The sequence below is a fragment of the Thalassophryne amazonica genome, chromosome 19 (genome assembly GCF_902500255.1).
Source record: "Thalassophryne amazonica chromosome 19, fThaAma1.1, whole genome shotgun sequence".
Taxonomy (NCBI): domain Eukaryota; kingdom Metazoa; phylum Chordata; class Actinopteri; order Batrachoidiformes; family Batrachoididae; genus Thalassophryne; species Thalassophryne amazonica.
Window position 1 is genome coordinate 54,978,927 of NC_047121.1, and position 14,558 is coordinate 54,993,484.

Sequence of the window (14,558 nt, forward strand, 5' to 3'; positions counted from 1 at the left end):
GTACAGTTCAGTTCAGTGATTCTGATCTTTGACCTTTTGACCCTCAACTCAATCAGCTTCTCTTGGTCACTGTATCCGACACACGCCAAGTTTGGCGGCAATTAGGAAAGAAGTTATTGTGCTCACATGCCAGTGACCTTGACCTTTTAACCTTAAAGCCAATAGGCTTCTTGTGGTCAAACATTTGGTGACAAATGGGCAGTGAAAAAAAAAAAGTTATTGCATTCACATGTGACGTCTAACCTGTTGGCTGTGCTTTTGGAAATGGACGACCACCAACAACAACCCCAGTGACCCCGAAACAGGCACTGGCTGGGACCAAGAAAAAAACCTGAACGTGTCATACACACCCAGGAATTCTTTTCCTAAGAAATCTCACAGAAAATAATACGTCAACTTTGTTTGAAAATCTTTACGTGGTCGAAGGGCTGATTGGTTCTGTCGAAGGTATACGCACTCCACTTACGCATGCTACTTAATTTCCTGCAAAACTGCACAGCACTGTTAAGTATTCCTAACAGAAAAGGACTTCTGACGGAAACAGGATGCAGAATTTAAATTCTAAAACTGAATTTTGCACAGGCCTGAGTCCTCAATTTGAGAAAAGCCAAGTTAAGAATCCTTTAAAATGCTGAGTGAACACGGATAATGAGTCCGTCCCTCCAGTTTAAAATGATAAATCAAATTAATAAACACCATCTTATAACTCACCAACTCAAAAGGCCACAAACACGTTCATATCACGTGAACGTTGATGCACCAGATCAACTGAAAACGCAGCTTTGATTTTGTAATATTTCATAGACGTGTTCTGCCACCTGCTGGATGGTGAGTGGATGCTGCACTGATGATGGATTAGGAGCAGGTGTGGTTGTGGTGAGACCATTTCGCCACAGAAATGTATTCAATGAGAGAACAGCGACTTCTTATGTCACAGAGGTTATGTTGCAAAACTGCAGACCGCAGAAAGGATCTTCTAAGAATTTAGCAGCTCCCCCAGAAGAGAGCAAGGTGAGAGACAGAATTTCTCCAGTCCTCTGGAACTTAATAAACTTTACACAAACATTTATTACAAAACATATTCATAAAATTTTATTAAGTAATGACACATTTTTATAGCCATTTTTTAAATTAATCTGATCCCCTAATCGAGATAATGTCAGGATACAAAGAAATCAAACTTTATGAGCAAAAACAGCGTTTTATTTTTGGTGGTGATCCAAACTTTGACCTACTTGGGGTCACAGTCATGACCTCTGAACTGTGGTTCAAATTAAATACTCATCAGCTGTCGCTGAAGGACTCGGACCTCGTCCTACCGCTCATGGTACCTGGTACCTTTTGCTGTTTCCTTCTTAGTGTTCCCGAGAACAAGGTCAACGTTATCAAGCTGATCCGCTCCATCCTCAGGGAGAATGTGAGGAGGAACATGAGGACTGAAGCAGCGCTGGAGACGAGCAGTAAGGAGCGCGTTGCCCCCCTGCGAAGCGCGCTCCCCCGTTCTGCCCGCATCGGTGAGTGTTGATTTGGACTTTCACACGGTCCAGCAGTAGTCGTCCTTTTGTTTCTTGATGCGTTTGTGGTGAACTGCTTTCAGGTTGATGTGACCTGGTAGGGCAGGAAGCTCAGTGGGATCAGGAGTTGGGGTACCGCTATACAGACCTGGGTTTGATTCCTATTCACACTACCCATCTGTGTGTTTGGACTCTAAAACACGTCTCCCTTCACCCAATTTTTTGTGAACGGTGAAATGGTTGGGTGAAGGGAGACTATTGGGGATGGAACTAGGTACCAGCCACAGTGGTGTGTGGGCCAGAGAGGTCGGTCAGTACCACCCAGGGTGGCATTTTGTCACCTACCTATAGGGACTTGGAAAAACTAATGCTAGCTTTCCCAGGGTGGTAGCTGTAGCCCGGTAGGGGTCAGGGAAAGATATCATAGGGATTCCAAAAAGGTTCCGTTTGGACCATCAATGATTGAATGTTCTGGAGTTACAGGATAAAAACAAGAATGGTGACAAAGGTCAGTTTCAGTTTGTACAGGGGTCAAAAGTTATAAAGTTGCTCCAGTTGTGGTTAACATGATGCAAATTATTGGTTGGGTTAATAGGGTTCTAAAAAGGACTAGTTTGCACCATGTGACAGCTTTAGTTATCACATAACACGTCCTAGAATCCAGTGGACGCTGACCTTCATGTTGGAGATCAGTCAACATGGTCAAAACTCCAAATTCCATTTATTAATACTATTAGCACAACTAATAATTTTCCATCACTTTTGAACAAAACTGGAGTAACTTTAACTTTTGACCCCTGTGCAAAAATGACATTGACTTTTGTTACTATTCTTGCCATTTTTACCCCATAACTCTAAAACATTCAGTCACAAACTATACTTTATCAGAATCTTTATGATCAAACAGATAGTGTGGTATATACTATAAGATGATTGGAGCTTTTTTTTTTTTGACACCTGTGTAATCCTTTATTGACCCCAACCTGGCAACAGCTGTCACCCTGAGGATGGGAAGATTTGCCACCCCAGGTGGTAGTGACACACCCACTTGAAAGGGCCTGGCCCAAAGCACACCTGGGGAATAACCTGCTAGAATCCAGGGGTCCTCAGGGTCTACAGAGGACATAGTTCTTCTTCTTCATGGGTTATGCTAATCAGCCCCTTTCTTTCCAACCAATGTGAATTATGATGTTTTGAGAATTTTGCCAAACTACCATGTAAATATTTAGGCCATGTCCTTACAAATGTGCAAAAATCTCAGGCTGTCTGTCTGCGTTAAAACAGCATTCTGCATGTTCAGGCTCCACGCTGTGTTTGGAAGCGTGACACGGTGCCGGCAGTAGAAACATCCGTGTGGCTCAGTGTGATCCTCACTGACTGAGATGTTTCTGTTCATGGTTTCTGGCTTCGAGGTGAAGCGTGTGTGTCGCGAGCAGCCGACTGTACCATCCTGCTTCAGACCGTAAAATGCTACAGGTCAACCGCGGCGCTCAGTGTTTGTCTCAGATAAGAGTGATGTTTCTCTGACCTCCAGGTTCCTCCAGGGCGTCGTGGGTGTGCAAGCAGCCCGAGACTCTGAAGCCTGGACCGGACTCAGATGAGGGAAGCCTCAGCAGTGGAACTCACAGCTTGCCCGGGGTTCCTCCCCCCTGCACCACTTCAGACTCGCATGTCCAGAACTGGTCTCAGGAACCTGGATTCACCTCTCAGTGTCCCTCCACCTCCACGAAGGAGTCTGATATTTTGAGCGACGATGACGGTTTCAGTGAGATGGCGTGCTCGAGGAGGGACAGCGGCTCGCCCTGCGGTGCCCTTGAGGCTCAGCTCCTCCGACTGCAACTCACAGAGCAAAGCGCCTCAGAAGGTGCAACGGCTCCATGCGTCCAACCTGAAGGTGAGGGCGACAGTCCGGAGAGCCGCCCCGAACTGCAGTGCAGCCACTTCAACCCCATTAAGAGGAAAAGCAGCAACAGCCTCAGGAAGAGTCCGGGCGTGCTGCTGAACATGAAGGAGCACAGCAGGTCGCTGGACGACCAAACGGACGCAACGTCGCCATCGGGCATCGTGGACCTCAACATTCTACTGGAGAGAGAATTCAGCATCCAAAGTCTGACTTCAGTGGTGAATGAAGACTGTTTCTATGAGCCAGCAGAGAACTCTGGGTCCACGCCCTCCTAGAGGGAGCAGGGTGGACTCATCAAACTCCTGGAGCTCAGTGGAGACGCCAACTGTGCCTCAGTGCAGACGTTCCTTCAATCAGCTGCACACAACTGCCTGGTCGAGGTAAATCTCACAGAAAACATTCAAGTCCATGGGCCAGATCGGTTGGTCCCAATCATCCAGGGTGACAAAACCAAGCTATAGGGATGTGAAAAATGTATGGTGGCCATCCCAGGTTGGTCGATGGAGCCAGAGGTCAAAATTTAAAAATGATCCAATCATTTTTGAAAACTATACCTTTATGGAATCTTTATGACCAGACAAAGAATATGGTATAGTTTGGATTATCTGTGACTGAATGGTTTGGAGTTATGTGGTAAAAAGCAAAAAATGGTGTCAGAGATCAATTTCAGTTTGTACAGGGGTCAAAAGATAAAGTTGCTCCATGTTTTGTAAAAAGTGATACAAATTATTGGTTCAACTAATATGGTTTTAAAAAAGTAATAGTTTGAACCATCTATTACTATATGTCAGACTCCAGTGGACCTTGTTTGACCTTTTCTTTGGAGACAAAACTATTCCGTTTATTAATCCTGTTAGCTTGTGTAATTTGGAACAACTTTAACTTTTGACCAAAAACTCAAATTGACCTTTTTCATTATTTTTGCTGTTTTTAGTTCATAACTCCAGAACATTCAGTCATAGATGGTCCAAACTGTACCTTTTTGGAATCTTTACGATCAGACAAATACAGTAACATATGTTTGAATATGATTGGAGCATTTTTAAAAGTTGACCCCCACTTGTCTATAGCCACCACACAACTAAATATTAACTAGTACTACGTATATACTTAGTAATTGATGCCACCCTCAGTGGTCCCCTTTAATAACAACTTGTAAGTTTTTTATGAAGCTCCTCCACATTCACGCCATCTTTCAGGAAAGATGATGTAGGTTCAGAGTGAGTGGCTTCTGTTGGAGACCCATTGATTAGTGAGTTTTTGGTTTTAGATATTACAAGATCACAAAATTCAGGACGCAGAAACATTCATACTTTTCTGATGAGGGGTTCCGCCTCCTCATCGCTCTACGGTTTTTAAAACGGGTTACCGATGTCTGGGTCTGAGCTGCTAGAAGGTCGAGTCTTACTAGCTACACGCAGGTCTTCTGTGAGTCCTCAAGTGAGGACTACAACACGTCCTGTGAGTCATAGTACTGGAACCAAAGTCTGTTGATGCAAACACAATAAAATACTTAGTGAATCGTCCCCATGACTATCTCATAAACTCTGGTTCCGTTATTGTCCTGGATGGGTCAGTCAGTCCCAATCCAAAGTCCGCCGTTGTTAAACATTTAAATGATGCGACACAAACTCGACAGAAAACCTTTTGCCTTTTTGCTTTTGTGCACTAAAGTACACTGTTGCCTCCGTACTTATTATTTATTATGTGGTTTGATGATGTATATTTTAGCACAGTGACGTTCTGGGCGACATTTAAAACGGGACGATGATTTTCCCCGTCGATCGCGGCGGATTTTAGTCTTTTGCTGAGGATCGGAATTTGCAGTACATGCAAGTATTTTTTGAGATTTGATTAGCTAAATGATTTTTAACAGCAATAATGTTTTTACATGTCCTGTATATAATCTTTTATAGATTTGAGACATTTTATGTTTTTGTAAACATACTTGACACTGTACAGATAAAGAAAAAAAATTGAAGCAGGAACTTGCAATGAATTCCTTTTTTTTGTAAAACAGTTTGCCATAAAGTATGAGTGAAGTACTACAGAAAAACAAACCAGAACTGAATTTATGTTGCTGGTGCAAACATTAATAACACCTTTCATGCTAGAAGTCCAATGAATGTGAAGAACTGCGTTCTTCTGGAGTTGTTTCATAAATAAAAGCTGATCTGTGACTCATGTCTCTTTCATCTGGTCCTTCCAAGTCTGTCTGTGTCACGTTTGTGTGTCTTTGACAGGTAACGTAGGAGAACACTGCGCTCCCTGCAGGTTGGTCTCTGGGCTAAAGTTACTGCCGCCAGCCGCTGATTAGCTGTCAGAAAAATTTCATATCTTTAGTTTTTGGAATCAAAGTAAATATAAAATTATCTGACAGAAGTGGAGCATGAAGACAAATGCAGACGCTGCTTTACACAAAATGCCAAAGGAAGTTATTTAGGTTATTTTTTTGTTTTTCCTTATATTAAAGTACTGGAAAAAAGTCACTTTAATGACATTTAACTGAAAAGTTATGGAAATTGTATGAATGTTATTTAAAAAAATAATTCATGATCAATTTCTCACAATGAGTTTTTCACAGTAAGTGATGTTTTGATGTGATTGAGCACACCGACGGAAACTTTAACTCAGTGCAAATAAATGAATGACTTTAGTTTTGATAAATAATCGAGTGTCTGTGACTCAACTTTTGTTACAATCATGTGTCTCAGATACAATTTAAAATTATTAGAAATTGTTTCCCAACTCACTTTGGGCAAGTTAGTGTGATTCTAAAACTGCAGTTTTAAGTACTGCGTAATTTTGAGGTATTTCTACACAATTCAGTTATTTTACAGATTTGACGTCTTAGATTTGTTCTTCCAGGTTTAGGTACTCAGAGTGACACTTTAAATACATGAAATACAACTAATGTCAAGCTATGACAATTACCATGGCAACATATTTTAACATACGTCTCTACGGTGGCCATCAGAGGCCAACAAGCTAATGCAGAAAACATGAACATTTTAATCTGAAAATACAGACAACACAATGCAAAAGCATCAATTGCAAATAGCCACAAGATGACAAACTGTAACAGTGGCCATACTAACACAACAACAAGAGGTTTCTGCCCCAAGGACTTTTACTGACAGATTGTTCGATAATATACAAAAACGTAAATGTTTAAAGAATGAAATCATCAATGAAGTCAACTTACTCGGCTGGGCCGAGCAGATATTGTTATGGAGCTATAGTGCGCTATGCACTGAGCGGTCCATCAGTAAAAGTCCTGCGGGCAGGATCCTCTTTTTGTCATTAGTACCTCTAGTGTTGTGAGTTGCTCTTCATGTTGTAGCTATTTACAACACATTGATGTTTTATCTTAATTTGGAAGTACTGTGGCCTCTCAGGGCTACCATATTATGCATCATGTATCATATCAATGGGAAAAATTATATTTATAGAATATTTTGGCACATGAGGTACTAGTACCCCATAGTGGACATTCACATAAGTACAAGTCGGACTCATGCATGTCTGCAGGACTTGGACTCAATGTCTCTCCTCAGCTGACCGCTGAAGGTTCACTTCTAACCTGGAAACATAACACTTCATTTTAAATACAGCAAATCATTTTAATATGACAAAATCTGCAGAATTCTGATTCGCTTTTGTCCAATAAACGATAATCTGGATTAAATTCAGTGACGTGTTGATTAAAGTTATCAGAGTGTCAGTTGAACCATGTTAAAAACAAACAAACAGCAGGTTTATCTCCTCGACATGTTAGTGGAGATGTGAAGAAATCCTGACTGTGGTTGAAGATTAACGGCGAACAGTCGTTCAAACAAACAACTGTTCTGCTGGCGAGTCCGCGCACCATCTGCCATCCCTGCAGGGAACACGCCTACCGAGATCTGCTGGTGACAATCTGTTCCAGAAGATGTCAGTGGTATAACCGGCATAAATGCTCCAAAATAACAAGACAACACAAAAATACTCTGCATTATAGCAAACAGATCATTCCTGCAGGAGCCGAGTTTCTGGAATAATCTGAGGTTTGTTATCAGAGTGATCAAAAACTAATTAACAGATTTTCAAGAAATGTGGTGAAAATGTGATTATTGGAGGAAATTCTGTTAATTACTGCGGTTATATGGATAAAGGGGGAGAGCCAGGATTTTTTTTTTTTTGGCGGTAAAAGCTTCATATAAATAGCTATAATAACTATTTATATGAAGTTATTTTTACTAGTCCCAGATGTCCTGTGGGTTATATACAAAAAAACAACCCTTCTACTCTGAAAAATGTTAGTCTGTTGGAAGCTGTACAGCTCCACCTGCAAAAGGTCGAACCTGGACTCTGTTCCACAAAAACAAGACAACCACATGACAACACTCGGCTCCGATCACACCAAGTAGGAATCTCACGAGAAACGGATCATCTGAGGCCAATGAAACCGGAGACGTCAAATCAATGAAATACGTCATCGAAAGAAGAAGTGAGCAAAGTACATCAACCACCACACGAAGCTCTGCAGAGGAGAACACAAGGATCAACTGGAAACACACACACAGCTGAAAGAATGCCAGTAAACAACTGCTAACTGACCACCAACTGTCAGCAACAGTGGTGTGATCAATGACTTGATGGACCAACTCACCACAAATATGAGTCCATCAGAGCTGAACAGAAAGATAGACCACAGAGAACACACACACACAGCCAGGAAGGATGCAACTCCAAATGGAACACCCAACTGTTTACAAAACTACCCATAACCAAACTCAAACCTGTACCAGATGTACCAGACTTTGGGTTAACTTGAGATCATCAGGTCATCGTGGGACCATTTGAGGGATGCAGCCTATACAGTTAAATTTATTTATGTAGCTTTAAATCACAATAAAGATGCTTCACACGAGTAAAGTCTGACCTCACCCACCGAGCAAGCACACAACAGCGGTCAGGAAGAACTCCCTCTGGTGTTTTTTTTTTTTTTTTTCGAGGAAGAAACCTCAAGCAGACCAGACTCAGAAGGGTGTTCCATTGCTGGGAACAAAGTACAAACAACACAATCCAGCACAGATCTGGTTCTAAAACATCCCAATTGCAGGTCGTTAAATGTTGTTAATCAGCAACCATTTTGTCAGGTTGTCATGGTAAGTACAGTGCTGGGCCTTCATGCAGGGGTCCAGCAGGGGTCGCCAAACTCTAGGTCCCAGTTGTGGCAACAGGGCCTCCAACAGAGAGAAAGAGCAGAATCAGAACTAACAGCATCTGAAGTACCAGCTCCCAGCAGTAAACCAACAGCGAAGGTAATCAAGGTTATTCAAATGGAGCAATATCACCACCTGGTGACATTTACCATTAATGCAGGTACAACAGAATTTCACCAAGAGCTCCAGTTTTCTTGAGTATTTGTCACACCTGTAACATAAAAAAAGCTTTATGAAGAGCAAGAACAAATGTTAAGTTGCACTGGTCTATAAGTTGCATTTATTTCTGAAATGTTTCGCTTCATGCAAGAAAAAGCTAAATAAATGTAAATGGCGCATTATTTGTTTATCATGCAAACACGTTTGCAAATCCGAAGCTAAGGTGCGATTAAATTAAATGTTTGAAAACTTTGTGTATTATTTCTTTATAACACAAACACTAACTTGGCTAGCAGAAGTTAACAAGCTAATAAATGATATTGTACCAGTCACAAAACATCAGTAAACAGCTTCTGTTGACAGCATACGTTTGAAAACCTGGTGAATTATTTACTTGTAATGGAAAAAAAAATTATATAAAATACTGTAAAGTAACAGACTCGTTTTAACTTTGCTGACTTACCACTGCTGTGCGGTCTTGCAGGTGGAGATCATTTCTGAAATTTACTCATTCTCTGTGACAAAGAACGTTTTTCACCTTCAGGCTTGCTTCTTCTTCTTCTACTCTGTGAATCGCAGTAGCTCATTCAGTATAGACAGTGCCATCTTGTAGCCATAAATGATAATGCAGTATTTTTTTCACAAGTTACTTCAGAATGTGAGTCACAGGGCGTCACTCACTGGGTTTTATAAAAAAAATAATGACTTATACTACGGTATAATATGCACTTGTTTGAAGCCATACAAAAAATAAATAACAAAACAAACACTCTACTCAATGTACTTTTAAAGTCTACTTTAATCACACATTTTTCTTTTTTTTTATTGAGGATTTATTTCATTCATTTAAAAGAAAAAACAGAAAAGCAAAAGCAAGTAGAATCTTTTCAAGTAGAATCTGTCAAAATAAAACAAATTTAACATTAACAAGCAAACAGTGAACACGTTTCTTGAGATATTTTGAGCACTTTGCCTGTAAATGGTGTGGAAAAAGTAGCACACGTCGGCCTGGATCTAAAACCATCCTAAACGTGTCCTTCAGTCCCACAGGAGGTTCTGAGACTTGGATATGGGACATAAAGCCAACCGGTTATTAAGTAGCGATCCTCAGAGCGCTTGGCGGGAACCAACACCCTGGCTGCGTTCTTCCAAAACAATTCCGCAGGCTCAGGTCTAAACCTGATTCTGGAAGGAGATCTTGGAACTGTTCCAGCCGGGCCCCCTTTAGTCCCACAGTTCTGTCACAGTATTTCTGCCACCGCTTCCAGGGTGCAGGGGGAGAGCCTTTAAAAATGCACTTTACGCCGGGTGGAAATGTCAAGGCTAAGAGCAGTCCGTTGTCTGCGCGCGCGCTAACGGACACGTTAATGGCTCTCCTGCGGTTTTTCCAGCAGGGTGGCCAAGGACTCGACAGGGTGCTGTTTGAGGTGGGCTCTTCTGTGCGTAGTGGATTTCAGTCTCTGGTCTCTCAGTTCCTCCCTGAACTCGTAGTTAATCAGATTGGGGTCCTGGATGCACAGGTGAGCGTACGCATCTGCCAGCGCCCTGACCTGAGGTATGGTGAGTTCTGTGGGCCGGGCGGTCGGATCCACATCAGCCGTGCACATCATCTGCTGCGTCACATCGGCACGGAAAGCCTCCGGGAACAATTTCCTGAAGAAAAAATACAAATAAATAAATTAAGGAATAAGACACATGCAACGTGCACGTTTAAAGAAATGAGGAACTTCAAACAAGATGAAATTATCCCACAGCAATTATTTCCCATCTGTGACAGGAATAGAAACCACACAAAGAGCCGGAACGCTTCATGAATTCTTAATGTTTCTTCACCGAGCTACAGAAAAAAAAAAGACTCACAGAGGAGGAGAAAATTCACATTTTAAATTTTAAATGTTTTTGCTGGCTTTTACAAAAACAGATTCCAATAGATTCAGCAGTTTATTTAGTGCCTCTGCACAAAAAGTTTCAACACTTTACAGTAAAAGTTAGTTAATGCAGTAATACGCATTAACTAACAGGTAATTAAGTCCTAATTAGTGTGTTTTGTAATCAATGGCTCATATTAATTAATGGTTCATGTTAATGCAGAAATGAGCATAAACTAATAGTTAATTCAAATAGAAAATTCAAATAGAAAAAAATGAACAATTCCACAAACAAACACAGACAAAACTAGTGAGTCCGAAAGGGTGTGGGCTGAAGCAAAGCTTATTAGCGCCCACCCCTGCTAGTACAAGTCCAACAATTCTAATCAGTCATATTTACATAAATATAAATTCACTACTACATGTCGACACACAGACATACACATCAATATACTATTCACTTATAATTATATTTATATAGTACCAGATCATAAGAAAGTCGAATCAAGGCACTTTACGCCAGTAAGGACTAACAATTAAATGCTAACTAATAACTTTTAAAATCAATGGCTCATGATAATGTAGAAATAAGCATTAAACAAGTTAATTAAGTGACAACTAATTCGTTTTGTCATCAATGGCTCATATTTATCAATGCTGGAATAACACTCAACTGTGAGTGGATTAAAAGTTAGTTAACTGCATTTACTAATAATTTATTAATGATGTCCAGTATCTTTATATATGCATAAATTAATGACTTGGTAAATATGTTTTTACTAAAAACAGGTCCATCTTAATGCTTTAATTAAGAAGAGGAAGTTAAACTTGGGTGTTGGTCAGGATTTGGGTTCTTGTTCTGCGTCGCCAAATGCTGAGCAGGTCTGTGACCTGCTGGACTCTGGTCGATGTGTCCACGATATCTTCACAATGAATTCATGTATCAAGGTAAAACGTGCCACACAAGGTCACCTCACCAAGATCTTGGACAAGTTCAATGTTGGTCGTGTTTTGATTCATACCGTACCCACTAGGGGGCAGAAACTCTGAAAACTCGTGCCTGTGATATCTTGGCAACAACTTCATATATCAAGGTAAAACTTAGTCAACAAGATCACCTCAATAAAACCTCTGACAGGTTCAATGTTGGGTCTGGTGATGCAGGTGTGAATAAGTATTTCCCTTGTTCCTTTTACAAAAGCAACATTGGAAATTTCTTCATTTTCTCAACAACTAATCTTGAAGAAACATGTCCATCGGACGAATCCCCGGCCAACAGCCAACCTGAGAAATTTCAACTAAATCCAGATAAGAATGTGGATTTGTGACAGTGAGAAAACTAATACAAACGGGAGGATTGTTACCAAAAAAAGCAAACAAATGTACAATAATGGTTTTCATCTAAATGTAAAATTCTACGGTACGAACTCTCTGAGTGCCCTTCTCATTTTTTTTTCCATCTTTCACTGTGAGCACGAGTGCAGATATTTCCACTCAGATTTGGTTCTGCTGCCGCCAACTCTCTGCAGTTACATAAAAGATGCTGCCTCGTCTTCAAATGACTCATAATTGCTGCTCTCGTTCACGCAGCTCGTTCTTTTATTATTCGGGTACACGTACACACACATACACACTCTTCCTAAAAGGGGTGGGGGTGGCAGCGGCCAACTAGTGCTTGCCTGTAGGCGTGCAGGTTACAACAGCCGTGTTCCTACTTTTGTTCTTTTCGCAGTGTGCGAGTGATGCAGAAAAGAAAACGCACAACAAAAAAACGTTAATTGTGACAGAAAATGACAAGGAAAAAAAAGCAAAACAATGACTGACGAGGTGGGAAAATAAGTTTGTTAATATTTTTTAGTATAAGAGACTTTTAAAGGCTGATTTATGTTTCTGCTTTTTATTTGGTTCGTAGAGACGTCAGACGCTGCAGCAAAGTAGTGCAAAATGCAGCCCTCAAAAATAATAAATCCGGTCATTTTGCAACTCACCAAATTAAAAGGACAGATAATGAGGACAAATGGATTAGACATTGATTAACCAGTTCAAACTTAATAAACTTAAAGAAGAATTTTTGGCACACTTGGATCCAAGCAATTCAAACCACTTCAAACTAAAAGCAGCTTTGCTTTGCTCGTGTATTTTGCTATAGACATCTCTGCCACCTGCTGGATATCTGCTGGACTATAGAAATTAGGAGCAGGTATGTTCAAATGCACATGTTGCTTGTCTGCCACCTGCTGGTCATGTTTGGGTGTGTTGCAATGAACCCATCAAAATTACATGATGGAAATCAAGAGCAGGTGTGTGTGTGTGTGTGTGTGTGTGTGTGTGTGTGTGTGTGTGTGTGTGTGTGTGTGTGTGTGTGTGTGAAGAGAGATATGTAGTTTGAAATGAGCTTGTTTCTTAGTTTCTCAGTCTAATATCTTCAGGTGTAGTTTCTGGCTGATTCTAACTGATACCAACACCGACACAAACTGGTGCAGTTTTACGTGTGAACGCTAGTCCTGGAGATCAGATTAAATCAATATGACCACACATTATGAAACGGCATAACTGAGCTTACCCGATTCCTTTGTAGCAGTGCTTCCTGCGGAACTGGAAAATGTTTCTGACGAGTTTGTTGACCAGCCTGAAGGGCTGCTGGATCTGAGGCTGAACCAAAGGGGTGAAGTGAACAACTCCCACGTCCACCTGCAACAAAGCACGAGGACAGGAAATGGGAGTTAAAACCACAGGGAGCGTTAGAAAGAAACGCCACCTGACAAACAGAGCAGGAGATCCAGGAGATGGACGGACACAGCGAGATAAGAGTCGCTGATTAAAGGCTCAAAATAAGATGACGCAGCACAGCGGGCCGGCGAGCCTGTTGTCGCTGCCACAGTAACACCTGTGCGGTGGACCAGAGAGACTGAGCTTGTTTTTCTTTGATGCAGCTGCTTCCTGACCTTGAGTCTGACCCAAGTTCTTCTTCCAAATGGAGCCGGTTTTTGATTAAAGTGAAGCTACACGATGACAAATAAGTGCATCTGTGGGACGCACTCGTCACACCGACATCAACACTAAACAATCAGCACCATAGATACGCAGACGCTTGTTGATGGTTTCCAGCTAAGATAAATCTTATACAGCACCCTCTTCCTCTATGTAACAATATCACTTCCACTCATGTTGGACTAAAATGAGGTGTGGTCACACCGCCAGACCAGCTGTCACATTATCATCATCCGTTACCAAAAAGTGTTTGCACCTGAGACTACACCGCCCCCCCAAAAAACAACAACAACAACAAAAAAAACCTGATCTAAAGCCCAGCACTATAAAATGCAAAACACTCAGCCAGACTTTACATAAGAGGATTCACAAAGCACGTATACTCTGCCTGTACATACCGTCGGGAAGTCATCTGCAATGGCGTAATATCAATATGATGGGGTATTATGGCCAGTGTGTGTGTGTGTGTGTGTGTGTGTATGTGGGGGGGGGGGGGGGGGGGGGGGGGGGGGGGGGGGTGATGGGGGGGTAAAATAAGAAAAACCTCTGCCAAAGCTACATATTGCTTAAAACATTTTATTCAGGGTAATCCTGGATCCAGAGCATGTTTCTGGTCAAATTCAAAATAAAACTCATTTTCGAGGACATGATCCACATACTCAACAAATTTCATTAACATTCTCTCACAACTTTTTGAGTTAAACATTGTTATATATGCCAAACATCATTCTGGATCTCAGTTCCAGAATATATCAACACCAAAATGAAACCATTTATTTCTCATTATCTTCATTACCTATGTGCTCACTAAATTTCATTGAAATCCCTTCTTTAATTTTTAAGTTATCCTGCTAACAGACAAACGATGGTGGAAGTACAAAAAGAAAGGAGAAATGAAAAAAGTTAATGATCCTTG

General features: G+C 41.2%; 2 protein-coding genes across 5 annotated transcripts in view; one reads left to right on the plus strand and one right to left on the minus strand.

The window, feature by feature from the left end:
- tiam2a (TIAM Rac1 associated GEF 2a) overlaps window positions 1–3,708 on the plus strand; it is a 147,162-nt gene extending 143,454 nt beyond the window's left edge. For 2 of the 3 annotated variants that reach the window (XM_034194890.1, XM_034194892.1), the window contains 2 exons: window positions 1,360–1,514; window positions 3,049–3,708. In XM_034194890.1, the coding sequence (XP_034050781.1) occupies window positions 1,360–1,514; window positions 3,049–3,692 (799 nt within the window). In that variant the 3' untranslated portion in view covers window positions 3,693–3,708. The remainder of the gene's footprint in view (window positions 1–1,359; window positions 1,515–3,048) is intronic. The other variant, XM_034194891.1, reaches the window with a different exon arrangement.
- Window positions 3,709–9,673: 5,965 nt separating this feature from the next.
- Window positions 9,674–14,558, minus strand: part of tfb1m (transcription factor B1, mitochondrial) — a 64,656-nt gene continuing 59,771 nt past the window's right edge. For both annotated transcript variants that reach the window (XM_034195653.1, XM_034195654.1), the window contains exons 7-8: window positions 13,215–13,342; window positions 9,674–10,436 (exon numbers count right to left, since the gene is read on the minus strand). In XM_034195653.1, coding sequence (XP_034051544.1) covers window positions 10,148–10,436; window positions 13,215–13,342 — 417 coding nt within the window. In that variant the 3' untranslated portion in view covers window positions 9,674–10,147. The remainder of the gene's footprint in view (window positions 10,437–13,214; window positions 13,343–14,558) is intronic.